Source organism: Gopherus evgoodei, chromosome 9 (genome assembly GCF_007399415.2).
Source record: "Gopherus evgoodei ecotype Sinaloan lineage chromosome 9, rGopEvg1_v1.p, whole genome shotgun sequence".
In the NCBI taxonomy this organism is placed as follows: Eukaryota; Metazoa; Chordata; order Testudines; family Testudinidae; genus Gopherus; species Gopherus evgoodei.
This window is the reverse complement of record NC_044330.1, coordinates 52,456,926-52,484,632: the sequence shown is the minus strand read 5'-3', so window position 1 is coordinate 52,484,632 and position 27,707 is coordinate 52,456,926. Positions and strand designations below refer to the sequence as shown.

Genomic DNA, 27,707 nt, shown 5'->3' with positions numbered 1-27,707 from the left:
AGATTGGTGGATTATTAGCACCATCCAGAATGGCAATAGGGGAAGAAAACAACTCAATGAGCAGACACTTGAGGGGTATCACCTAACACCAGTAAAGGTCTGTATAAATGGGGAAACAGGCTGGGTGGTGCAATGGGATAATTCACTAGCTATTTCTTTCAGGAAATCCAGACAATTTAGAGATGGACCAGAGGAGCAGTGCCAGAGGATGGACCTACATCCATACTGTGACGTTGCACTCTATATGTTTTATGGAAATATGCTTATGAGAGTGAATATGATGTAACTGGAATATGTTTATGCAAAAGGTCTCTTGTAAGTTATCAAAACAAAGGTTATAACCTACTGACTATATTCCTCCTATTTGCATGCATGTAACATTCTTGTATCTGAAGCTAGAAATATGAAGTATAACTCTAAGGTCCTATTGTAATTATGCGAAAGTGGGCTATTAATGGTGGTTTAGAATCTTGATGGCTCCCATTGACTAGGACAATTGGTTGTAAACGGTTTATTTACCTGCAAGCCTTCCTGTGTACTTGTGGGCCAATCCAGGAAGAATGGAGACTAGGGGTCTTACACTGGCATGTGGCCACGTCACATAATAGTGGAATTCATCTTAATCCTTGTACTTTTCCATTAATGAGGTGAGGGTGGAGCCAAGCACAGACAAAAGATTCCCACTTTGAGCCAAAGCTATGAAAAAATTCCCTGCTTACCACCTGAGATGTCTGCTGGAACTAACAAGGACTGTACCAGGGAAAAGGATTTGGCCCAGACTAGGAAGGAGTCTAGTCTGTGAAAGAAGCTTATTGGAACATCTGAGGGTGAGATGTTACCTGTATAAGTTTCTCAATGTATTAGGCTTAGACTTGCGTGTTTTTGCTTTATTTTGCTTAGTGACTTACTATGTTCTGTCTATTATTACTTGAAACAGTTTAAATCCTACACTTTATATTTAATAAAATCACATGTTTATTAATAAACCCAGAGTAAGTGATTAATACCTGGGGGAGCAGACAGCTGTGCATCTCTCTCTATCAGTATTATAGAGGGCAGACAATTTATGAATTTACCCTGTGTAAGCTTTATACAGAGTAAAACAGGTTTATCTGGGGTACAGGCTCCCAGAAAGGCTGAACACTGGGCACTGGGAAAGTCCCCGTTAACAGAGACGGTCCTGGGCTGAGTGAATCTCAGTTTCAGTGAACTGCAAAGAGGCATGGTCCAACCTCTGGGTCTGTGCTGGAGTGTCTAACTCAGCAAGACAGAAGTGGAGAGGCGCCTGTTCTTGTAGGAGGGTTGTTCTCAGTGGTATCCCAGCTCATAGAGTGACAGTCTCATGGGGAGTCTCTGTGACAGAACCCATCACACATACAATGAAAAATGAGGGCAGTAGAGCAGTGAAAAGATCTTTCTGTACCTCTGCTGAGATCTCACACACCCACTAGCAAAGAACAACCCCGCACAAGAGACAAAGAGAGAAAACACCTCATCTTGCCATACTTACACCTTTTGATAATCATTATTATTCATATAGCACCAAATATATGTTAGGTGCTGTCATGGTTCAGGGCAACTGCACCTGTGTTTCCCCTCAGCAGTACAGCAAGAGCCCCCAGCTTCCCAGCCATCACCTCTCTTGGGTGGAGACCTGTGTCTCTTTTTTTCCTGAACAGGGTGTCTTCAGGCTGAACAGTTCCCAGCAATTATTCCAGTATTATTCCCAGGAAAAGACAATCTGTCTAAGCACACCTGCTTGCTTTCTTTCCAGGGATTAATAGTGTTTGCTGATCACAATTAAACTACTGCACAGCTCTTCTTAAGCAAGCACATTTATTCTTTGGGTAAGAGCACTCCAGAGGAAACATATTAAAAACAATAAGTGCATGCAGACAAACTTACCAGAGGTCACTCCAACTCCACCATAGCAGGAGTTCTTTCACACCCCACAAAGCAGTCTTTTCTATGGTTAGAAGCCTCAGCTCAGAACCAGCACCAAGTCTTATCAGGCCTCAGATGGTCAAATCTTTCCAACACTAAAGATTGGGGCCCTCTGGTTTGCTGGATCAGGGAGAAGGCCCTGAGTCATCTTTCTGTGAAATCCTTTCTGTGTCTGTTGGTTCCTGGAGAATCCAGATTGTGTCTCTGAACTGCCTGCATGTAACAGGTGATCAACAGACAACAGGTGCCCCCCTCAGGACAAAGCTTCAAAGACTGAGTGTGTAGGTGGGGGGTTGCAACGCCCTCACCTCACGTATTTCCTAGGAGCTCCACTTCACACTTCTGGTCCCCTAAATGTCCTCGAAAGTTCCTAATCCATCCCAGAGATTGCACAGGTCAGTCTCCTGTAGAAGCTCCACAATAACACATCTACACTTGCATTTTTAATACAATAGATCCCAAGGTATTAAACTTAATTCAATAACATTTATCTTAATTTCATAAGGTGTGTCCAGAGGAGTGTGAGAGCAGTCACAGGTGCTCCCAGATGAGGAGACTGAGTCTAAGCTCCATGGAGCTCGCAATCTAAATCTCTACCACTAGGAGCAACAAAATGAGCCATAACAGCAGAGCTATCCACCAGTCACAGATCCCTTACCTTCTAGCATGGTGACCCATGCACTCCCATCACATAGATACAGGCCTTTCCGAGAAGCATTAAACCAGAACTGGGCCTTTTCATTCTTCGTGCAGGGAGGTTGGGATCCCAGAGTCACTTTCATGTCAGTCTCTGAACACAAAACAAAAGCAAAGAGATCCCTTTAATGCCCTCGATACAATGAAAGATTAAATCGGACCATTAAAAATGGAGACCCACTGCGCACGCTGTCCTGCCTGAGTGTATAGCATAGGGTGGCCTGGATTGGATAGAGACTCCTATGGATCACAGTGGGTTACGTGGCTTAGGACCCACACCCCACAAAGCGCCTAGGCACACAATTAACTTTAAGTACGTCAGTGTAACCCACTCATGTCAATTAGAGTACGGCTGTGCTTAATGTCAGCACGTGCTTTAGCGTTGTGCTGAATGGGGCCTTCACTCACGAGCAAGAGACTGCATGTCCACTTTGCAGGAGCAATAGCAAGGGCACTATTCCAAGACAAAGCCAGACTCAGCAGATATGCTGCAGAGCTCCAAGGGCCTAATCGATTCCATATCTGTTAAGGCCCCAGGTCCAGAAATTTGGAGATATCATACAAATGTACAAGAGCTTAATTTGCATATCGATCACTATGCATTGCCTCATTTCCATATGTTTTTAAAGTGGAAAAACGTTTCTTTTTTTAATTTTCTCCCTTTACTCTGAGCTCTCCCCCTAGTATCTGTTACGGGGACAAGCAGCATATCCAAGTCAGTCCTAGGGGACGTCTACACTTGGAGCTGGGGGTGTGATCCCCAGCTGGAGGGGACATGCCTGTGCTAGCTGAGATGGAGCACTAAAAATAGAGGATAGCCACAGCAGTGTGGGCAGCAGGAAGAGCTAGCTGTCCCGAGTATGGGCCTACAGTCTAGGGCATGTATGCACTCAAGGCACTAACCTATCGCACTGCTCACGCCACCATGGCTAGTCTCTATTTTTAGCATGCTAGACTGATCAGGGCTAGCACGTGTATGTCTCCTAGAGCCAGGATCACACTCCAAGCCGTACCCTAGGGAGACTGGAGCATAAATACAAACTGGAATTAAACACTTGAGCCCAGACGCTGCAGGGGGAGAGGGGGATGTTCTACTATCCCAGCCAACCCTCTCAAAATGCCATGGGGTGGGGGGGAGAGGACGGCGTCTCTCTCTGAGGACTGCTTGAGACCTTACAAACTGGGCTCAGAGTCTGTCTCTAGGCCTTTCTCTGCCAGTGCAGATGGCTGTGCCAGGCTCTGGCCTGACAGCCTCAGCTCCTTCTTTGACAGCCCCCACCCGCCCACACAGAGGGAAATGCTCTGCCCCCAGCATACCCCAGCTGGTGTCTTCTGCGTGGGGGGTTGGGGGCAGGAGGCAAACACTCGCTACACACCTGTCTGCCTAGTCTCTATGATCTCAGCTAGCTTTTTCCAGCTCCAGCCCCAGCCTCAGCCTGAGTGTGGGTGGGGAAACATAACACCCCCTCTCTCTGCTGAGTTTCCCCATTTCCCCATGAAAGCAGCTGAGATGGAGAGTCTGCCAGGGAAACGGGAGCTGTTCTCAATTCAGCTGCTACTTCAGTTTCTCTGAGCCGCTTACTGCAGAACTCTCCAGAGCCCAGTGTCACCTAACTCCGATTTGGGCTGGTGGGGTGGAACTGCTCTCTCTTTCTCTCCTCCTTCTGGCTCACATCACCCACTGCCACAACCACCCTGCGGGCCACAGAGAGCACTGTCAGATCCCTCTGCTCTCAATGCCCGGCTCTCCTTTGCTCTCTAGCGACTCCCGAAACTGGGGCCTGATTCTCCTCACTTTTACACTGGTGCAAATCAAGAGTAACTCACTGACATCCGAGGAATCACACTGGCGTGAGCCAGAGGAGAATCAGGCATGGAGACTTACTAATGGATTCATCCCAGAATTCCAGAGTGAGCTCCCCGCTCTATTCCCTTCGAGGACACAACGAGCCCAGACCCCACCATCCTTCCGCATGCTACAAGCCCTGGAAGAAGCTGCGCTATGCTTAGAATGATAGTAATTAGCCTGACGGAGAAATAGAACCACAGCAGTGCTTAGAATAACTGCATAGAGAGTAACGCTGGGCTGTTTTCTGAGCAAGAGAGACCAGCCCAGACCTGTTTCCACAGAGCTCCGCACAGCAGTGCTCTTATGAGAATATTAATGTACATTAGAGGCATTATATCCCCAGGACAGCTCTCACTAGCTGATCTGCGATTCTGAGGGCTGCGCCTTGCTCCCTAGCAATTCTCAGAAGTTGCCTTTGCAAACTGACATGTACCACAAAGATCAGACTCAGAAATGCAGCTTCTCTTGCTATTTCCAAGGGATAAAACCTGCTTCCTTATTGACAGGGCTCTGCAGAATTTGCCACACAATCCACCCCTTGCCAGAACTGGACGCTAGCCTAAGCTTTCATGTTAAAAAAAAAAAATTACGGTGGTAGCTATTATGGTACTGACAAACCCCTTCCACACAGGAACAGAATGCAAAACACAATAGTGCTGTCTGCCTGAGCCTGCAGACAGCTCGGCACAATGGATATGAATGGCCTGAACTGTCTCCATGCTACTTAATGAGCTCTTTGTGCTAAAGTCTAATGAAGACTGAATGCTGGATTTATTTCAGGAGTGGGTCTCTGGACTGCTGTATGGGCCAGCTCTCTTCCCTGCATCATCCTGCTGGGCCTCCTCTCCATATGCCCCATCCTAAGACTATTCTATAGTATCAACTCTTACCCAGACCAATAGATTAGACCAAATCAGTCATTTCTGGGGCAAGCCATTTTGGAGTTATGACAAGCCAAACAAAACCTTCAGAAGGGGGAAAAACTTTCATTTTTAACCTTCGTCTCTCTCAAAACCTTTGATCAACACACCATTCACTTTTCAGAGAGATGCCCTCCCTAAAGTCATCCAGGAAGCTCATAGCAGAACAAGAACCTGGATCTTCTGCTGCCCAGGCCCCTCACCTTAGTCACTGTACTATCCTTCTTCTAAATATGCTACTGTTTTGAGATAAGATTCTTCCTATACTGTACTGCCAGGAAATTGCTTAGGTAAATAGTTAACAGCAATATGCAAGATAATGTAAGTGTTGTTCTGGGAAAGGAGATGAGCTACAGATATTCCTTCCAAGCGTGGCACAGGTACGTAATAGGAAATACCCTCAAGATTGCTCTGTTCCATGACTGATTCTGCAAGTTTCCAAGAAAAACAATAGGATAAAATCAATGGAAGACAAAAATTCCTTCCCCTGAGATGCGAAACACCTTGCAGCTCTTGCCTTCTTGCTATGCAGCCTGCTCACTATGGTTGGCTTTCCCATCAGACTAGCATCAGGCTACGAGCAGTTAGAAAGCAGTAATAAGCTTCTGCTCTAATGTTCTGCTAATGCACGATGGTGAAGCACCTCGTGAACTATCAGTAGCATGTTACTGACCGTAAGGGTATTTCAACACCTCATTGCTCGCTGGCTTCACTGGGAGATCCTGCAGTCCTGGGGGGATGGAGAGCACTGCTAGCTTAAAGTTCATGTTAGTGCACATCCTTGAGGTAGCATCAGATCCTGGCAACAGGACTAGCTGTCTTAACAAGCCCTGAAAAGAGAGGAAGAAAAACTAGGGAGATCAAATCCATCAAGACTGCAGGTCATGGTGAATGATAGGTGATGGTCTGTGGTTTGAATTTTCCTTAAACTCCTGCAGTCCAAGTGGGTGTGATTCATGAACAAGGGTCAGAGTTTAATGATACCAGCTTAGCTTTCCAAGATGTCCATCCACAGCAGTTCTAGAGCCATCATCACATCGCTGCCAAATTAGGGACCAAGAATGACCACAGGCAACTGTCCCCTTGCCTTTACAAAATCCAAATCCCTTCTGTAGTGGGGGGACCAAAACGAGACACAATACTCCATGTGTGGCCTCATCAGTACTGAAAGAGGGGAATAATCACTTCCCTTGATCTGCTGGCAATGCTCCTACTAATACAGCCCAACATGCCGTTGGCCTTCTTGGCAATGAGGGCACACTGCTGACTCATATCAAGCTTCTCGTCCACAGTAATCCCCAGGTCATTTTCTGCAGAATTGCTGCCTAGCCATTCGGTCCCTAGTCTGTAGTAGTGCATGGGATTCTTCCTTCCTGAGAGAGGGAGGGATAGCTCAGTGGTTTGAGCATTGGCCTGCTAAACCCAGAGTTATGAGTTCAATCCTTAAGGGGGCCATCTAGGGAACTGGGGAAAAAATCTGTCTGGGGATTGGTCCTGCTTTGAGCAGGGGAGTGGACTAGATGATCTCCTGAGGTCCCTTCTAACCCTGATATTCTAAATGCAGGACTTGTCCTTGTTGAACCTCATCAGATTTCTTTTGGCCCAATCCTCCAATTTGTCGAGGTCACTCTGGATATTCACCATGCCCACTTCTCTAGAAAACACACAAGTTAACCTGGTGTTATTGCCAATGGCTTGGCAAAGTAAAAGCAGCTTGAAATACAGGCCTGACCATGGCACACAGAAGAAGGATTATGTCCTTGCTGCACCACCGTATGAGCTCAGGCCCCTCCCTTTGCTCACAGAGGATGGTAATTTACTGCTGGCATGTCTCAACAACAAATTACTTCCCCAACTCTCTGCACTGGTCAGAAAAGGGGAAGTGGAGTCAGTGCTCTGCCCATTCCCAGTCCAGCCCCACCCATCTGCCCCACTCACTCCTGCACCTGGCCTCAGGGCCTGGTCTCTTGTGTGGGGCAAAAGGCTGGCATTCATCCCCACAGGGACACCCAGGCCAAGCCACTGCCCTGCCCTTCAAGGGCTGCTCTTAAACCATGTCACCCTCAAGGTGAGCTTGGGGCAGAGCCCTAGCGTGGAGATGGCCCTCAGACCTCTCCAAGGCCTTCCTCCTGGGAGCTGCGCTAGCAGCACTCCGAGCCCAACCCAGCTCCTGAATGGCCTCTGTCCTCAAGGCCATGACTCTGTCAGCAAAGATGGAGGGAGGCAGGCCCCGAAATGCCACCAGCCCCTTGCACAAGCAGAAGGCTCAGCACAGCAAGGCCTCTTCGCCCCTCCTGCAGCCTCACCAATACAGCCAGTCCCCTCACGCCCAAATTTCCCACCTCAGTCCTCCCAAACTCCTAGCCTCTCCTTCCCCTAAACTCCTTTCTCCCTCTTCCCCAGCCCCCTCATTCTCTCCTCCCCCTCTTACCAACCCCCCAAACCTTATTCCCTAAACTCCTACAAATACTCCCCTCCCCAGCCATCAACCCCCCAAATTGTCCCTCCCTCAAACCCCCAAACTCTCCCTGTCCCCACTCATCAACCCCCAAATCTTCCCCTCCCCCCACCAACGCCCTCATTTTCTGGAGGGCCCTATTTCCTGGAGCTCTAACAGCCCATTCAGAGGAAAGAACTTGGCATGTCCTGCAGGTGACTCAGCAATGGCACCCAACAGGTTGCTGGATTGTGTGTTCAAGAGCAGCAAGAAATGACTCCATTAGCAATCCTTTTCCTCCACAGCGTGCTCCACCTCTGAGCCCCTTCCACAACCTCCTTTGCAAGAGTCGCTCACCAAGTTCTCCACCTGTGCAGCCAGTAGTGGCAACTCAGTGGACTCTGGCTGATGGCTCTGACCCTGTGATCACAGGGTGGCTGCAGGCCATTCTCTTGCTTTCAAGTTATCCATGATGTCGCAAGCATGCTTCATTTCATATTTGTAGCCTGTGGATGCGGGCCTGGGGAAGGGAAGGTCTCCAGGGATAGATCACTGGGTGTGGAGAGTGTTTTATTTGATGTTGCTGTTTCAGTGAAGGATGAGGCGAGGGTTTCAGGATAACCCATTTATCCAACTAGCACCAAGAGATGAGAGACAGGAGAAACAAAATTACTGTCTAATGTTTTAACAATTCACCTGGCTGCATAGCTGACACTGGAAAAGAGCTGTGAGATATTGCATCTCCTAACTGTCAGGGCGGTTAAGCACTGGAACAAGTTGCCCAGGGACATTGTAGAATCTCCATCATCAGAGATTTTTAAGAGCAGGTTGGACAAACACTTGTCAGGCATGGTCTAGATAATACTTAGTTCTGCCATGAGTGCAAGGGACTGGACTTGAAGTCTCTTCCAGTCCTATGATTCTATGATAGGATAACTAATTTTCCAATAACATTCACTCACACATTTAAATGAACTCTCTTTGGCCACATTTGCACCCTACGTGCTTGCTTTCCACAAACACTCAACCAATTGAGATTTACTCACACCAGTGTTCAGAGAAACCCAATTTCAAAGTCAAACACATGAGTGTTTGTGGGGAAACTAACTTTAAATCCCCACGCACAAGTATTTGGAGGTCCTTGCAATCTCATCCAGCCACAATACCATGTGACTTTCTGGCTACCACTGCTCAGATTTTAACTGGTGAGTACTGAAATTCTCAGGGAGACCAGCTCTCAGTCAGTTCAGAAGGTAAAAAGTCAATTCAATACAACATTGACTGAATAAATGTGGATAACTAATACGTTAAAGGAAAATCACCAGGGCTCACAGATATTCACCAAGCAGCAGAGATGCTAAATCTTGATGCATGTGTTGTGAATTATTTGCTCTGCTCTCTCAAGGAGCTCACCATCAAGTTCCTGAGAGAGTGTGAAGCTGAGAGGCAGAAGTGTTGCAGTTTTTAGCACTGTGAAATAAACCCCCTCCTGAGTAGTCTAGACCATGCATGTAGTGCCCAGCCGCTAGACTGAATCCATCCTGCCACACTTGGCTCTTACATTTGTATGTACAAAGAGCTCCCACACACTCCTAGGCTTTCACAGCTGAATAAGCTGCATGGGGGCTGGAATGAAAATGAGGTTTTCCCCCCTGCTGATTAGATGCTGATATTGCAAGCTCAGGCACACTGGATCATTTCTCTGCACAGCTCCTCCAATGCACCTGAATCTGGCCCTGCAGCCCATCCCCTATACCAGCCTTGATGCTCTCTGGTTGAGGCTGTCTAGTTATGCTGGACTGTGTGGTGGTGAAGTTAAATGAATTCTTTTTATTGCTCTTGTAGCAAAGCAATGACTCGCTGGCACAGCACCTCCTGCTGGTCATCCTGGGAATTAGCTCAACTTCAGCTTCAGAGCACCCTCTGCTGGACAGTGTGTCACCTGCCACTGGCCCATGTCCTCTCTCACTCTGGTGCCCTTTGCCTGGGGTTCTGCCCCAGCAGTACCCGGACGCTCTGGGTCTCTCTTCCCAGGGGAACCCCCCCCCAACCCTCTATCCCCATCTTGCCTCAGTGGCTACTGCTAGTCATCATCTAGCCCCCACTCACTGAGGCAGACTACAGTCTATAAACCACTCATCACTGGCAAGGAGGGTTTGGACCTGCTGCCTTTCCCTGCAGCCCACTACCTCTCTAGGCCTTCCTATCAGGCCACAGCCTGGGAAGTCGCAAGGCCTGAGCTCCCCAGCTCAGCCTGCTCCTTCCCCAGCACTGCTCTGTCTACGGTACCCTGAGCTCCCAGGCAGCTAGGTCCATCTTTTTCCAAAGCTAGAGACTCCTCAGCTCCTGGTTCCCAGCCCTCTTATCAGGGCCAGCTGGGCCCTAATTGAGCTGGCCACAGCTGTGGCTGCTTCCCCAATCAGCGTAGCTTGGCTGCTTTTGACCCCTGGTCTGCAGGAATGAGGCAGCTGCCCCACTACAGTCTTCACTGGGGAGAGGAGGTTGGCCAATGGAGACTCCTGTGACTGTGGGGCTTGTTTCTGGTCCTTAGTCCATTCACGTATCTGGGCGGAGTTCCTCTGGGCGGTGTCCACTGGCTCCCTTGATGCCTTCGAGGAGCAGTGGGCACTGTCTGGAGTTCTCTGCTCGGTGTCCCAGTCAGGCTCCCTCCTTATGACCCTCTGACTGCACTCCTGTCCCTGTTCTTTCATTAGTTGTCCCCCGAAATCAGTGGGGTTCTGAGGTCCTGTGGTTCCTCCCCTTAGGCTGGGGGAGGGATCTGTTAGCAATGGGCAGGCTTCCGCCCGCCCAGTTCCCAGACACCCAATAGGTACAGTCTTCACTGACGAGGATACGAGGGAGATTCCCACACTTGAGCCATTCTTCTCAGGCGATAAATCTGAGGAACTGTCCCAGGCTGACGAACGGCAGCTGTCACAAGACTAACAACAAAATCACGAGAACTGGCACCATTGCATATGTTTGGGTTTAAACTTGTCACAAGGGGTTTGTAACTTAAACACGACTTGTGCCGGAAAGCCCCAGGGGGAAACTGACTAGCTGCTCTTCACAACCCAAGCTGAGAGAAATGCAAAGACTGAACAAACAGCACAAATGGGGAAAGATCAATTAGGTTTTAAAAATTCCTTTAATCTGATGCTATTGTGCCATGTCCTGGGCATGCTCTGGTGCAGCAGAGAACCAGTCAGGCAGGCAGGGGACTGGTACCTCCCCTCAACCGCACCCCCTGCTCAGGGGCATGTTCCATGATGACTCTCTCCCCTGGCAATGGGAGAGGGCATCAGGATAGCAATGCCCATGCACAGTGTTTCCCCCAGCTCTACAGGGGAGCACTTTTCTCTGTGGTTCTCAGTTAGCTGGGAACAATCATGGGCGGTGCAGCCTAAGACAGGGTGGTCAAAAGCTGCAGCTGTTGGGCAGGAATGGGGGATGCTACCCAGGAGGGCCCTCCTCTGTGGTGATAAGGATGGGCACAACCTCTACCCCCACACCAGTGACCGGCCCCCTGAATCCCCCAAACTCCAGGGCAGTCCTTATCATTTGACACGAGGATTCGTGGCTCTCTGTGTTTTGAGCACAGATGCAGCAGCACCCAAACACGCACAGGACTGGGTGAGTTGCTGCAGAGCCAGCTAACTTGTTTTCCCTGCCCCTGCCTGCCGAGTGATATGAGTTTGGGATTTCTCTGCTCCTGCTTTGCTACTAATCCAAGTAAGGAAACGGTCTTTAAAAAGCAACAAGGTTCTTACCCACCCATCATTTACTCAACCCCAAAACAAAAAACCCTTTTGAAAAAAAGAAACAAAAGCTACATCAGACACATGGATCAGTCTCCAGTATAAGACCCATGCACCTATCATTTCACTATAAATCAAGACGATTGTACCCTTCACCTATTAAACTACGTAGAAACCATTATTCTCAAAGAAATTGTAAGTACTTTGACAAAACAAAATTTGGTGGCCAGTTAATAAATACATTTAATGGACATTACTTCCCTGTTTGCCAACACCTTTTAAATGAAAATTATTTAGGGACCAAAACAGAGACAACAAAACCCCACCAAACCATTGACCAGAGTGAAAGCTGTTCTCCTGTGATGAAATTGGTCTGAAACACTATGAGAATAATGGAGTTGCTGATTACATGGGCAGTGGAAGGTTTATTATTATAACGATTGGTATTACTGATAGAGATTTATATTGTGGTAACACTCAAAGGCCCCATTCGTACTCGGGGCCTCTTGGTGCAAACCATGTAAGTAATAAACATGCAGCAGTGCTCCATTGTACTGGGTGCTGCATCAACACAGAATAAAAAGTCAGTCCCTGCCCCAAAGAGCTTCCAATCTAAGTACAAGAGGGGAGACAAAAGGCAGATACAGATCGATTCCCCTCTCTAGTCACTTCATTGATCATAAGTGCTTGCATTTGGTAACTAATGTGATCCGTGACATACACTGTTTTCATTCAGCAACCGTAACCTGCTGTGAAACAGGCAACTGAATAATGCTTGAATTTTGGTTGGCGTGGATGTTCCAAAAACAAGAGTAATCTGGTATCTGCCATTGTCTTTAAGGGAGAAGCTGAGTGCATCATCCAAAAATAGCTAAAAGGAGTAATACCCCCGTCTTGCAAAAAGAACCACATGGGTAAATCCGTGTGCCCAATGCTCATAAAGGAACTCCACACTGGCACAGCAGTCTGCCCGCATGCTGTCAGTTGCAGGACTGGGTCTACCCTATTAAGAAGTGACCCCAGATTTTCTAAGTTTGTTCTGTGACTTTGGTCATCTGAATTCCATACAGGGGGCAAAGACTTCATGGAATAAGCCCACGGTCTCGGCTCAGAAATGTGCTCACGTTTGCAGCCATAAATCAGCAGGGAACAGAAGCAGCCATGTGAATCTCTATCAAAATTCTGTAACTGCCACAATGGTGAATGGAGAAGCCACAACAGTGCAGATCAGCACCGTCTGTCCTGGCTCCAATCGTACAGGGTTTGCTCACATTAGCAGAGCCATCCAGAGAATGTGTGATAAGCCCTTGCACCCTCAGGGGAATCCAAAGAACTCTGCAAAGAACTAAAGGGTTTCCCAGGACTGGCTGCTCTGCAGTGATCCTGGCATCTCTCTATTGCGTATGGTACAGGCAGGGGCTGTGGTTACTGGACTGATGCCTGGGCTTGTGAATAAAGAGCTGGAATGAAACCCAGTGTAGATACTATCAGGACAGTGACTGGAGGCCAATGTGGCTGGGAGCCAATATGTGCTCAGAAACTGCCTTGGCCATTAGATGCTGTTTAAGGGAGGGAGACAATAGAGGCCAGCATACCAGGGAGCTCCTAAGCCTTTTTCAGATGGATGAGTTTTAAACCGGGGTCCCCTCCCCCAGCCTTCAGGAGCTCGGCTTAGAAATGGGAAGCCATCTTTCCCAAAGGACAGCCTGGCCACTCTGTGCTACCTGGGGCCAGTCTTCCTGAGAGGATAGTGTGTCTCAAATCCATAATGCTTCTGGCCCAAAGACGGGGGCAACCCTGCACTGCCACTGCTAACTTATCTTGCTGGAGCCCAGGTGAGCCAGAGCCTGCCCTGTGTCTGATAATCGTGTTCTCAGAGCACACTGAGCCAATCCCACGCCATGAGCGACACTTACCGTGAATAGCCCTTTCCTTCTTCTCCTGCTCCCAACATAAAACCTGGATCCCTTCACGGCCAAGGATGCAGGGAAGGGTGTATCCACCACCCTGGAGGGATTACAATAAGAGGCACATAAGCACAAAGCAGCTAACTTCATGGCATCCACCGGTGACTGGAGAGACCACCCTCGACCTGCCTGGCCTAAGGAGATTCGTGTAATTACAGTGCTTAGCTGCTAGGAAGACAAATGGAAACACAGGCATTGCCAGATTAGTTCAGCCTGGGATCCTGCCTTGGCTATTCATATTTGGAATCCTACTAAAAGACTTTTGCCTCAATGATGATTTCATGTGGCAGAGAGTTCCACAAGGTAATTCTGTGATGGGCACTAAAGTCTTTCCTTTTCTCTGTTACAGACATGTTGCCTTTGGATTTTAGGGAAGAACCGGGTCTCACGGGCTGCGTTGACTCTGATCTGGACAGAACATCCGGTGGCTTTGCAGATGACAAGTCCCCAGTGCAGGTCTTCAGCGAGATCACTTAAGCTGAGACTGTGTCTGCTCCCCTTCACATCTGCTTACCAAATCCTCCCTCTCCATTTGTAACACTGCGGATGCCCCAGATTATCTCCTTCCCTCTGGGGAAGGCACCCGCTCCCCCAGCTCTTCCTCCTGAGCCAGCCAAGCTACAGGTGAGCCTCTTCCTCCCCAGTAATGCCCCTCCTCAAAGGGAGAATCAATGGTGGACCCTTCTCACGCTAAAGTCACCAGACAGCAGAGCCAAGCAGCCTATGGACTGCCTGCAGCCAGTTTGGTGATTACTATGTAGCATTTATACTGCAGTAGCACCCAAAGGCCCTTCTCCCCAGCTGATCCATCTTGCACTGAACAACCCTGGAGCTGGGCAATACACATTTTGTAGGGGATGCAAAAATATTGGAAAGAAAATGAACAATTTTTGTTTTGTCCAATATTTCACTTGGATTCGAGTTTTCATTTTGCTATGAAAAATTGCAAAATGAACATGGAAAGTTTTCATTTTATTTAGAAAAAATTCATTTTGATTCCAAAAATATTTCAGTTTTAGCAGGGCTCCCCCCTTTCCCACACTTTTAATCGCCCTCCCTTTTTTCGGTGGGGGGGGGGGACTTTCCCCGCTATTTCCAAATGAACATTTAGATTTTTTTTTCAAAAACTCCTTGAAAACAGACATCTCAGGTAAAAAAAAAAAAGTCATTTTTCAATGAAACCCTGTTTTTAACTGGCTTTTTGGTGACATTTTTCCAGCCAGCTCCAACACAGGCTAAAGAGACGAGACTAACAACAACAGAGAAGCAGAGCATTGTGGGGGGGGGGGGAATGAGATGAAAGCAAGAAGACACCTTCCTTTCTCCATTCCCTACCTCCTCATTCCCAAAACATCTTCCCCACCCTTACTCAGCTTACCCTGCCAATGCTGCCCAAGTGTACCCTCCTGCTGCCCTGCCCACCTTGTGGCACCTGTCCAGAGTGACTGACAAGCCTCTAGCCCGGCATGATGGGACTTCAGCCAGCTCTGCTCTTTGTAATTCCATGGCAGAATATCACAGAAAAGGGGAGACCGTTAACCTGGATTATTTCAGTGCTCCCGCCCTGGAGGAGACCTTTGTGGAACTCCTCTTGCGGCAGGCAGGTCACCCCCAGTACCAAGGATCCTGGCTCCAAACTTGGGGAAGAGAGCTGAGTCCCTCCAAAAAATTACTGACATTGCTGGGTATCCTCTGAGAATGCCAGGCTGGTGAGAACTGGAGCAAGATGCTGCTTTCCAGGACTCCCTGCCTGAGGGCCAGGGCCAGGATCTAGAGTTCTGTCCTATGTGCAGCACTGGGAAGCATCCAGGTTCTCTGCTTTGTTACATGTACCAGGGTGAGCTGGCAGGAATAGACAGAGTAACAGCAAAGCCTGGAGAGCACCCACATCTGAAAAGCTTTCCCCTCCCCCCAGCCAGCCCTACACCCAGGATGTGCCCCTGAATTGCACTTACTATACATACACGTCAATGGGGATACTGCAGTCCACAGTCAGGGAGAAGAATTGCCCAGACACGGCCAAGACAAGTGTGTGCCACTGGTTGTCAGTTAAGGAGATGCCTTGGAAGGTGACCTGGGTCTGCCAGCCACTGGAGAGCTCTCTGCTCCAGAAAAGGAAGTGGAGTTTGTTCAGCGAGAACCTGAGCCCAACCAGCACCATGCTGCTCTCCTCCTTCATCACACTGAAGATGTACTCGTTTTTCTGAAAGAGCAGGGAAAGGGTTAGTTCTGAGGTCAGCATTTGGGGTGTGGAGGTTGCCCTTGGACGACTATACATTCAAACCTTTTTTCTCATTGATTGCACTGGAGAACTGAGAGCTCACAGGCAGGAAGGATGAGCTTGTAGTTGAGACACTGGAGTGCAACTCTGGTCTGGATATGGGCTTGGATCCTAACCATACACCAAAGGGGAGGGGCATCCACACCCAGGGCCCTGGTGCAGGCCCTTCTTCATGGCGTGGTTGGTGTTTACCTTTGATGGAATGCTGAGGACCCTCAGGGTGATGATGATGGAGAATTCCTCTGGGAAGAGGTCACAGTAAAGGAAAATCTGGGAAGCCGGAAAGCTCAGGGCACGGCGTGCTGATGCAGAGAACTGAAACCCACGTGTCCCCTGCACTTGGAGGATCCGAATCCCACTTCTCACACCACTAGTTGGAACCACTTCTGAGAGAATATCCAGGGGGCGCAAGTCTGTGCCAGAGAAATCACAGAGCCACATCACTAAGGTTGCTTCACCACCCTTGCCAATGGCATGAAGATCATCAGTAGGGCTGAGCTAATAATGGATTTTTCCATTTTGGTCCTGAACCAGAAACAAATCTGGTTAATTCAAAACCATTTAAAAAAAAATTCTAATAAAATTCATTTTGAATCAACCAGGTGTTGATGGAAAGTGGCTTCTCCCTTCCCTCCACTGTGGGACCTGCATCAGAGAGGCCAGGGAAGCTCTGATCTAGCACGTCTTTCCCATGGATCTCTGACCGTAAACTAATGCTGCCCAAACCGTTCAGAATTCCTGAGGGAAAGTCACACTCAGCTCCACCTCTGACTAAGGATTGGTGATATCCACGTATCACACAGCATGGACAGCTGACAAACTGTATTTATCATGCGCCTTTGAGCACTGCCCCTGCACTCTGCCCATCTTCCACGAGACCCACTCTGACAGCCCAAACCAGTAAGATGCTTCAGACAATTGCTTAAAAAAACATTTATTTCCTTCTTCAGCCCCCTACTCCCATCCTTCGGGGAGAGGGCATTTCCTTCCCTTCCCCACCCCAGGGAAACAATGACCCTGCTCTGAGTTGCAGGGCAGTCGCTGCTCAGTCCTGTGCCAGGGACAGGTTAAAGAGCCAGTAGCTCTCTACCCATCAGGCCAGCTTCCCACTGAGACATAGCACTTGATTGCCAGGCCTGCTATGGCCCAGGAGATTGGCCCTTGCAATCCTGGCATTGTAACGGCTACTTCAGGGATTGCTCAGTGGCGTGGCATTGAATCTGTGCGCTGCAGACAACATGCCCAATGACTAGACCGATCAGTGACTAAGCCAATCAAGCATGCATGGGGGTGGTGAGGAGCCAGATCTAGAATCCTGGACCTTCTCTTCTGAAGCTACTGGTCACTGTCACGCAAGATAAAAGCCATCTGCCTTCAATGGGGCTCATATTCTCGCTGCCGCTAGGGGGCAACAAACACCTAGTATAACACAGTCTTCCAAGTATGGTACTGAGGTGCCTGGCTTTACATGATCCCTGGGACACAAGCAACAGTGTCAGCACAGCTTTCCAAACACTCCTGGAAGCACAGAACACCTTGGGGAGGACTTCGGGCTGGTAAATGCTTTGTACAGCACTACCTCACCCTCTGCGTGTCTGGCAGGCAGAGAGATGGGCAGAGGCGATGGGGATGCGGATCCCGATATAGTTTTAGGCTAGAAATCATCCTTAACCAGAGCCTGCATCTGCATTTGGGGAAGTTCAGGTCTGGATTTATGCTACAATTCAGGCTGGAGGCTCAAGCAGCATTGGGGTTTGGGTGCAGAATCAAGGTCATCAAAGCCTCTGGAGCCATTCCCACAGGAATTCAGTCAAAGGAGGGGAAAGTCCTGGGAGCTGTGCTGCTCTCCTGAAGTTTCAGAGACCCAGAATCCCACAAAGGGCTCTAAATGTTTCTGCATCTGAACTGAGATCGAAGTCGAGGGGGGCAGGTTTAGATCTGGGACTCAGAATCCAGATGGTCCATCCCTAATTACGCATCCACCCACCCGCACACAGAGCCATTGGACATCGTTGTTAAAGAACTAACATCTACTTGGAGAAGAAAGCAATGCACATATGGCCTCAGGGTATCCCCCCCGGACTGAAAAACTCAGTGAAGAGACAGCCTCTGATTGGGTCCAGCTGGGAAGTGCAGACGTCAGCCTGGCCACACACAACTTGTCTGCAGCGCTTCAAGCCCATACCTGCAATGCCGAATTATAGCCAGTTAAGAGCACCCGCCGTTTGATCTCTTCACAAATATCGTGCTGTGGAGCAACTGCAAAGGAGCAAAACTTTGCCATCGGTCTAATTTTTCTTAATTGCTGTTGGCGTCCTTGACAACATTCTTTGTGTAACAAAGGTAGATCAGACCAGAGTGCACTGGTTGTGCACTTGAGTAAAGATCTGTCCATTGCGCAGAATCCGGTGCATTGATGTTCCTCCCCCCCTCAGCTACACCGATGCTTTTTAGGTGAAAATACCTTTCAGCAGAACTGTGCTAGACAGCTAGCTTTCCTGGCTTCGGTATCTACTGGCTCCTGCTTGTAGAAGAAGATATTATTAATTATTATTATTATTTGTATTACTGTAATGCCATGGAGCCCGCATCATGGCCAAGGACCACATTGTGCTAGGCGCTGTACAAACTCAGAACAAAGAGACTGTCCCGCCCCAAAGAGCTTACTAGTATCTGCTTTGGGAACTCCCAGAATTCAGTGTGAGATTCCTCAGGTGTCTGTAGCAAGTGAATATTTTCTGCCTGCAATGGGCCAGATTCTGATCCCCTTCATCCCAGGGAGTGGCACCTTGCTCAGAGGGCAGGCTCACTAAATGCATTTGAGTATGATGCTACTCCGTGTGAGTCTCCATGCATTTCCAGTGGACCAGCACCATGGGATCAGAGTGAAATAAAACTCATCGGGCACTCGGGAAACCTAAACCTCATCTGTGGAGCAGCTGGGCTGGCTGGCTGGCAGCACTCTGTGGCACCAAGGAGATGACCCTGGTTACCATTCCAGGTTCAATTTCTCACCCTTCTGGGATGCAGCCATTCTTGTTGCTTTGGCGTTTGTCAGCTCCATGCTGTAGCCTCCCTTTGAATTGGTTACATTTTAGGGAATGAAATTAACACATTTTCCATACAAATTTGTCCTGGTTTCCATAATCCAGTTAAACAGAGGAGTTCCCAGGTTCCTAGTGGAGCACCCAATAATTAGTTGGGTTATGAGTGAACACATCATTTATTGAATTTCACCTCTTCTTCTGCTGGTAAAAGGTTAGCAAAGAAATCACAGAGTTTTTGATTGCATGCATTACACCAAATTCCTCGTTCATTTCTTCCTGGCTATTTTCCTTATACGAAGACCTTATGAACACTCAGTTGGAAATAATCTGCATTTGAACTTGGAATATGGCTCCACAATGGTTAATATCATAAGTCACAGGCTATTATTTCTGCCCCCTAATTTATGTAATGAGACACCAGATGTACAATTCAAACAATTACAATTCAAAATTCCCTTTTAGCCAAAATGCCTGCATTCAAGCTTAGCATTTGCTTTTAGCTGCTATTTATGCTCAGCTTTGGCTGCTTAAAGGTTCATGGCAAGCCAGCTGCGAAGGGTCATGAACAAGGCGGAACCTGAATTTGTGTTTGAATTCAAATCAATGATTGTGGGAAAGTCTCTCCCCACCTACTCCCTGAATTTTACTCAGCTCTACCTTGCTACCATCAAATTCCAGCCCTTCCCCACAGCCTCTGGTCTGCGGGGGGGCGAGGGGGGTGGACATTTATGAAGACCACCTGGTACACTTTTCTTCCAGAGAACAATGGCTGTCTCTCTGTGAGTAGGACTGTGTTGCAGTCCCGCGGTATGATCCAGCTGGAGTAGATCTACCTGAGCTAGCTCACATATGGCTAGCGGTGCAGAGAGCACTCTTCAGCGTGGGCTGTACGAACCTGCTCAGACCCCTGGCTAATTACTCGGTGGTTAACCTGTACTGAAGCCTGTTCTCCACTGCTCCAGGCCCTGAGCTAGCTAGCTGTCTATGCCTGCTGCAGTCACACCTCTGGCAGAAGTGCAGGCACACCCTCAGAAACACACTCCAGCTCAACCAACATTGTGGGCTCCATGCAGTACTCACTGGGTGATACCCTCTGGCCTGTGTTGCACAGGCAGGCAGACTAGATGATCTGATGGTCCCTTCTGACCTTAACATCTGTGTAACTATGAATTGGTGCTAAGGGCTGGATCCTCCACGGCCTGGCAGCTTGTTTAGTCACTGAGACTTGGACAAGTAAAACACTATCCAATCAGAATTCTACCCCTAGAGCGGGGGGAGGGGGGGTAGCATTTTGTGACCCATGCACAGCTGATGGGTAGCTTACACGACTACTGAACATGACCCAGAGACTTCAGTGGGATCTGTAGCCTCCGACAACAGATTTGGATTTGTTCTGTTTCCTTGGGGAACCCATGGAGCTTTGCAGAATAAGTAGAAAGAAGTGCCGTGTGAAATGACTCTGCAGTAGGGTTGCCAAGTTTGTAATATTTAAAAAACTAGACACTCCAGCAGGAGTGCCAGAACCTTCCCTGCCCTGCCTCTTCCCCCCAAGGCCCCTGCCCACTTCTTCCCCTGAGGCCCAAGCCGCTGCCCCAAACCCACCCCCATTCATTCCTCTTTCCCATCACTCACTGCTCTTGCCCCATTTCCTCCCCACCTACACATGTGGGGAGGAACTTGCCTATGGAGCCGGGGCTAGGAGCTGCAGCCACCCAACACAGGTAAAAGGTGTCCCTGGCTGAGTAGGGGCTGGCACAGATGATGACCCAGCACCTCACCGCCTCCCCCACCCACAGTAACTGGACTTTGGGTGTCCAGTCAGTAGATCTAACCGCACACTGTCAGGTCCCCTTTTCAACCAGACTTTCCAATCGAAAACCAGGCACTGGCCACCCCCTCTGCAGGCAAGAAATGAGCCAAGCAGAAAATGGAGATGTTAGAGCAACAGATTAGGAGCCACACCAGCGCGAGCCTGCAGACTATTGTTCCAGAGCCTAGTATCACAAGGATGGGTGGGTGGGGCAGCGCCACATCTTTCCTGAGCCTTGGCAACGGAAGCCTATCAGCTCAGCCTTGGCCAATGCCAAGATCCTGGAGGGTCCCGATGCTTTTCTTGGATCTAATAGCTGGCAATCCAGCCTGCAATGGCATCTCATGTTTTGCTGCTTGATGTCCAAAGCGTTTCACTGCTTGCTGCATTAGCAGTGAGACAGCTTTGACTTTGCTGCACAGTCTGACCTATCAGGAGGGTGGGCTCAGCAATGACCTAACTCAGGGGTTCTCAAACCTCATTGCACCGTAACCCCCTTCTACACAACCCCAGGAGGGGGGAACGAGGCCTGAGCCTGCCTGATAACTGCCGCCCCAGGTGAGGGGCCAAAGAAACCTGCCCGGGGGGGAGCAAAGCCAAAGCCCTCAGGCTTCGACCCCAGACAGTGGGGCTCAGGCTAAGTCAGCCCTGACAACCCCATTAAAATGGGGTCGCAACCCACTTTGGGGTCCCAACCCACAGTTTGAGAACCGCTGACCTAACTTACCTCCTGTTGAAGCCAATAGTTAAAAACGCCCGCTGACTCAATAGGACCAAAGCTAGGCCACTACAGAAGATTCCAGCCGAATGCATGCACCAACTTTGTATGCATCTGATGCTGTGAAAGGACCTCCAACGGGGCAGGAGAGGAAGAAAGGGGCATTGACCAGGGGCCCAGGCAATTTCAAAGGACCAGGGGGCCCCCAACCACGGCCAGCAGCGCAGCAGGGCAAAGGCAAACTTCCTACCTGCCCTTGCTCTGCACTGCTTCCGGAAGTGGCTGGCACGTCCCTGCAGTCCCTGGGGATGGGGTCTCTGCGTGCTGCCCCACGTCCCGAGCAACCAACTCACGCAGCTCCATTGGCCCAGTGCCAACCCCTGCCCCAGCCCAGATGCCTGCACCTCACACGGAAAATCCTCCCAGAGCCCGACCCCTCAACCTTTTCCCACACTCAAACTCCCTCCCACAGACCACACCCCTTCCCGCACCCAAACTCCCTCCCAGAGCCCAACCCCTCACCCTTTCCCACACCCAAACTCCCTCCCAGAACCTGCACCCCACACCTTAATTCCCTGCCCCAGCCTGGTGAAAGTGAGTGAGGGTGGAGGAGAGCGAGTGACGGAGGGAGGGGGGATGGAGTGAACAGGGGTGGGGCCTCAGAGAAGGGGTGGGGCAGATGCATGGTTTCAGGGAAGATGTGGGGTAAGGGGTCAGGGCAAAGGTCGTTGGGTTTTCCCAGTTAGACAGTTGGCAACCCTACCAGGTGGGCATGTGGAAGCCCTGGCCATGCCAGAAGAGCAGGCCCAGCAACGCAGCCAGTAGCTCACTGGGCACCAGCAGCAGAGCTGGCAGCTTGCTGGGCACCAGCCAGCACAGATGTAGCACGACCCAAAGGTCAGGCAGGCCACATCCATGCAGGCGTGACTTGTGCACGTGTGGAGAGCCCATTGACTATTCTGCCCTGGGGCCCAGAATTTCTGTCAGCAGTGGGCCTGGGCTGTGATGTTCTCCTGTGGCCAGCCAACTCTCAGCAGAGGGTGATCTTCTTTGGCTCATGTGGGAGACATCTGTACTTCTGAGGTTGAAGAACCAGGGGCCTAGGACTGGGTTTCCAGCTCTGTATGGATTTACAGAGTCATCAGTAGCAACTCATGGATTCTTTCCCTAATCACAGCTGCTTTGTGCAGATGAATCATGCGGAGTTCATTTCCCACAGGGCTATGCATCTGGAATGAGGAGTTTCATAAGTTGTATTAATGGGAGCTGTTCTTGCACCCAAGCTTTCCGTAGCTTGCAGTCAGATTTTAATATGCTGGAGAGCCACCATCCCTCCAAGTCGATCTTCAATGAAAACCAAAGACAAGGATTTGTGTTTTGGTTCAGCTCCCACATTACCGGCCTGTTAATTATTAAAACACAGCTGGTGATTACACAAAACCTCATTAATGATTAGAGCAGCAGCTCGGGTGGTTTAGAGCAGTTTGTCAGTTTAAAGATCTTGAAATCTGGCTACTTTCATGTCTTGGAATCTGGTGAGCTACCGCTTACCTTTGGCAAAAAGGGACACTATTCTCTTCAGGGTGGAAGCACTGCACAGATAAGAGAAAAAAAGTCTGAATGCTCTTACAAGAAAATAGGTGCATTTCAGTGCATAAGGAATTGGCTGAATGTGGTGGTGTATTTAGAGCCGTGCTTGCCAATGCAGACAGCAAACATTACCTGCACTCAAACCAGTCTGGTCATTTTTGTGAGACAAGGAGGGTGAAGTCATCTCTTTTACTGGACATTTTTGTCTCTCTCATCAGCAGAAGCTGGTCCAATAAAAGCTATGATCTCACCCACCTTATCTCTTTATGATCATAGGATTGACACAGCTACCCCTACACTGCATACAGCCATGGTTATTTCTGTGAGCAGAATAGAACTACAAGTCACTGAAAGAGGCTGTCTTATTTGTATTACAGTGACCTCTCATAGCCTCAGTCCCGGCTCAGGGCCTCATTGTGCTAGGCACAGCACAAACATATAAAAGTGAGATTGTCAGCTCTTAACATTAGGGACAATCGAAGTGTTAGGGCTTCCCAGAAAACAATTTCTGTCCCAGGGAAATTCAGAACTTTCCAAATTGGTTTTTGGTCTAAAGTGGGAGGAAAAGTTGAAATTTGGAAATTTTCCTAGAATGGAAATTCCAAAATGTTTTGATTTGGAAAGATTAAAATGACCTTATTGAAAGGTTTCATTTTTATAATATTAAATATTTTACACACAAAATAATTGCATGAAAAGAACACTAGTAAGGTTGCGAAGTCAATAGTTAGGAAATGCCATAATTAATGTTGTCCGTGCAACCTGAATGTGGCCCCTTGTGTGTGTGCATTATGGTATGGTCTTTAATGACATAATCACATAGTATTTTTTTCCACAGGATACCTGCCTCATTCAGTGCACAGGATGGATGGTGCTCACTTAATGAGCAGCCATTCAATATTAGTATTCTCCTTGTTGTTCAGGGTGTGACCCCAGAACTTATTTATTGCAAACTATTCAAACTATTTTCTAAAGGCACAATTATTAATCTCCCCAGGGTCTTTTCTATGGCCCTCATCACTATAGTATCCAAGTGCTGTGAAACAGCCCTGTGAAATGATAGGGGTGGTATTATCCCCAGTTTACAGTTGAGAAACGGAGGCACAGAGTGATTAAGGTCAAAAGTTTCCACTAATTTGTGGGGCTCAGTTTGAGACACCTAGGAATTCTGTGGCAGAGGCAGGGACAGAATCCAGTTCTCCAGGGCAGCATTCCACTGCCTGAACATGAGATCTCCTTTTCTCTACCTGCAAGCCCCTGCCTCGTTCACTAATCATCGTTCAGTCTCTGCAACAAATGAGACAGGGCCTACAGACAAAAGCTTCATTCACTACGCCGCCATGACTCATCCCCAGAGCAACTCCGTCCTGTGCCCTGAATGAGGTAGGGGTCCTGTGGAAAAAATAGGAGGTGATCATGTAATTAAAAACTGTCTCATAATGCATATACCCCAGAGGGCCAAATTAAGTTTGCAGAGGCAAACTTAAAGTTGATCTGGCTACTTTAATCAGGTGCTTTTAACATAGTTGTTTTGTGGGTCATTTCCTAGATTTTTAACAAAGCAAACTAAAAAACAGAAATTCCATCTTGTGGCATCGTTCTGATTAATCAGCAGAGTTGGAACCATTATATCACTGCACAGAGCTCTGTCCCTCGAGCTAACAGAGTACCTGAGAGAAGTAGTAGGTTGTTATCCTCTGTGTGGACCAGCATAAAAGGGGGCAAGACACGCACTTTGCCATCTGGATGTCCGTAGGTTTCACAGCCAGTCCTAGTTCATAGGCATCTGAGGTTCCATTTCATGCTCTGGAGGGGAGTGTGCTCTTCTGTCCATTTTCCCCTTCTGCCCTGTCTCCTCCAATCTGTCCCTGTCCCAGGCCCAGCTCTTCCCCACCACCAGCTCCTTTTTTCAGTCCCATTATCCTTGCCTACCCAGGACCAGTCTCCAATCTCAGACTTCACATAAAGGTAAAAGGTAATAATTGGAGATATACCAATCTCCTAGAACTGGAAGGGACCTTGAAAGGTCATCAAGTCCAGCCCCCTGCCTTCACTAGCAGGACCAAGTACTGATTTTGCCCCAGATCCCTAAGTGGCCCCCTCAAAGATTGAACTCACAACCCTGGGTTTAGCAAGCCAATGATCAAACCACTAAGCTAACCCTTCCTCACAGCCCAACCCCCTTCCCATTCCCTTGCCCAGCTGGTCCCAGTTCCCCACTCACAACTCTTGGCCTGATCAGTCTTTCCCCTCCCCCTCCACTGGCTCCCAGACCCAGATTCCCTCCTTGGGCTCCTCATCCAATCTAAGCCTCCCCCCACCATCCCTTCCCTGGCTTTTGGCCCCAGCCAGTCCCATGCCCCCCAACCAACCCCTCATCTCCTTGTCAAATGCCAGTTTGTCAGAACAATCTTTTGGCAGAAATGTGCCAGTCTGGACTAAATTTGCGTCAGGGCCAGGGAGGAATCTGTGGCCAGAGAAAGACAGTGACAGGAACCAGGTTCAAGGGCCTGAATCACAGGACTATTTGCTCGGCTCAGCTATGCTGGGGTCCTCCGCTCACTGGTCACAGCGCTACAGTGAATGGATGTGGCCTTGGGCTGCTAGGCCTCCTCCCCCAGCTGAGATGCACACCTGCCTCCATGGGCCATCAAACCCTCTGAGAGCTGAGTGACATAACACTGGCATAAACTCCCAGCCCCTTCCCCATCTCTGCCCCTCCAGCCCCTCGGGGTTTGTGCCCCATATGCGGAAGTACAGCTGTGGAGAAGGTTCTGTGAATGGGAACCCCCAGCAGCTCCCCTCGCATCCTAGGGGCAGCACTAAAATGGCACCCAGGGCACAGCAAGCTCACCAGAAGATGCACTCCGAATCGCAGTGATACCAGCCTGCGCCAGCACCCCTGCAACCCTGTCCCTGTTCTCTCTCCTTTATCCTCCACCCTACCCTGCTTTGTTCTCTAGAGGCGGCACTGGCCACACAGCCCTTGCTCCCACTCCCAGCTGTCATTTTTGGGGCAATCTCTTCAATTAGAAACATCCACCCTGAAATATTGCGATACGAATTGGGTCATGTTACCCATTCCCTGCAAGGAAGCTGGCGCTCTGTGGGCAGGGCCTGGGTATTGAGGGCTGCTTTCCTTACCCTTCCGTTCTTAGTGTTTTCATTTAGGCCTTGTGTTAAGCGTGTCACAAAGCCGCTCAGAGAGCACACTGTGAATGCAGCTGCTGCCGCTTGCTTTAGCTGCCAGAGCAGCAGGGACAGAACTGACTCCAATTCCAAGATGATCATGAAGCAAGAGTGTGCACTTGGTCCTGAGCAGCAGGAACAGAGCCTAACCCTGGCTCTGACACCGACTTCTCTGTGGCCTTGGGCAAAACACTTAATCTCTGCCTCAGTTTCCCCAGCTGTGAAGTGAGGATAATAGCACCTACTTAGGTACCTCCTGGGGCTGTTGGGAGGGGTGTTCAGTGCCTGCAAAGCACTTAAAGATGATAAACACTCTGCACTGTTATTACACGCAGCAGGCTCAGGCTTGTGGGCTCACAATGAGCCCTGACTCTCCCCTTGCAGAGATGACTAACTACAGCAGTGCCATGGCAAAGGATCCCAGGGACAGCCTGTCCAGAAAGGGATTCAAACCTCTTCCCAGTGTGTGGACCTGAACCAGCGCATATGGGCTCAATGGCATGGGCCTGCCATGGGCACACAGCTCAAGCCCTGTCTCATACAAGACCTACAAAGCACGGCAGATCAGGATCCACAGTGGCATTTACAAGGGGCGTTGCCGCTGAACTTTTGGGCCCAGCAGTGTCTTGCAGGTCTGTGCAGAGTCCGAAGAGTGAGAGCCACCGTCCACCAGGGCTACTCTCACCTACCGTAGCAGCAAGACACAATCTGCTGCTGCCCCTCCCTCCAGACTCCCAACACCCCAGTGTCAGCCTGTCTGCACCCAACACTGTAAACCCAGCATGCACATGAAGCAAGGAGGCAATGGGGTTTTGGGCTGAGCTGCTGGCAGACCCAACCTGTGGGATGGGGAGAGGCAGACATCACCACCTGCACCTGCTCTGCTGCCCCACACCCAGCTCAGGGGCACTGCTTGGGGCTGGGCTGCATGGGGACACATCGCTAAGTGGCCCCACTCATTAATCAGCTGTGGCTGCTGTGCAGCAGAAATGTCGGCCTTCCCTTTGCCCACTGGCTCTCCATGGCAGGTCTCTGCCAGGGGGGCTAGGGACCACCTGAGCACAAAGCACTGCCAGTCCTGCTCCTACTCCACTGCCCATCCTTCATCATCATGGCCAGTCCCCAACACCCACTCACCTCCTTGCACCCCCATTCTACTCAGCAGTCTTCCCTTTCCCCAGCTCCCAGCCACCATCTCGGTTCCATCACAGTGCTGGTTCACCCCTTCACACACTCCTCACCACCTGCCTGAATCCTGATTCCCCCCAGCTGTATTCGCTTGCAGCTCTCCTCCCGCACATGGGCAGACAGTCTTGTCCCTGCCATGCTGTATTTATGGGTTTCTGCAAGCAGAGGATGCCACTGGAGGCAGGAGAACAAGGTGGCAGCCCCACAAGGACCACTCCTCCTCCAGTGCCATGTGCTCTATATTGCCCACTCTTCCCCCTTCCATGCCCCCATCCAGCCTGCCCACTCCCAGCCACCACGGCCCTACCAGGAA

The 27,707-nt window shown here is 49.5% G+C and overlaps 1 protein-coding gene across 1 annotated transcript in view; it reads right to left on the bottom strand.

Annotated features, from left to right (window-relative positions):
- The window catches only part of TSPEAR (thrombospondin type laminin G domain and EAR repeats), a 68,752-nt gene that overhangs the window by 39,156 nt on the left and 1,889 nt on the right, over nucleotides 1-27,707 (bottom strand). Inside the window, exons 2-6 of the mRNA XM_030575807.1 lie at nucleotides 16,045-16,265; nucleotides 15,536-15,774; nucleotides 13,521-13,611; nucleotides 6,083-6,239; nucleotides 2,603-2,734 (exon numbers count right to left, since the gene is read on the bottom strand). Coding sequence (XP_030431667.1) covers nucleotides 2,603-2,734; nucleotides 6,083-6,239; nucleotides 13,521-13,611; nucleotides 15,536-15,774; nucleotides 16,045-16,265 — 840 coding nt within the window. The remainder of the gene's footprint in view (nucleotides 1-2,602; nucleotides 2,735-6,082; nucleotides 6,240-13,520; nucleotides 13,612-15,535; nucleotides 15,775-16,044; nucleotides 16,266-27,707) is intronic.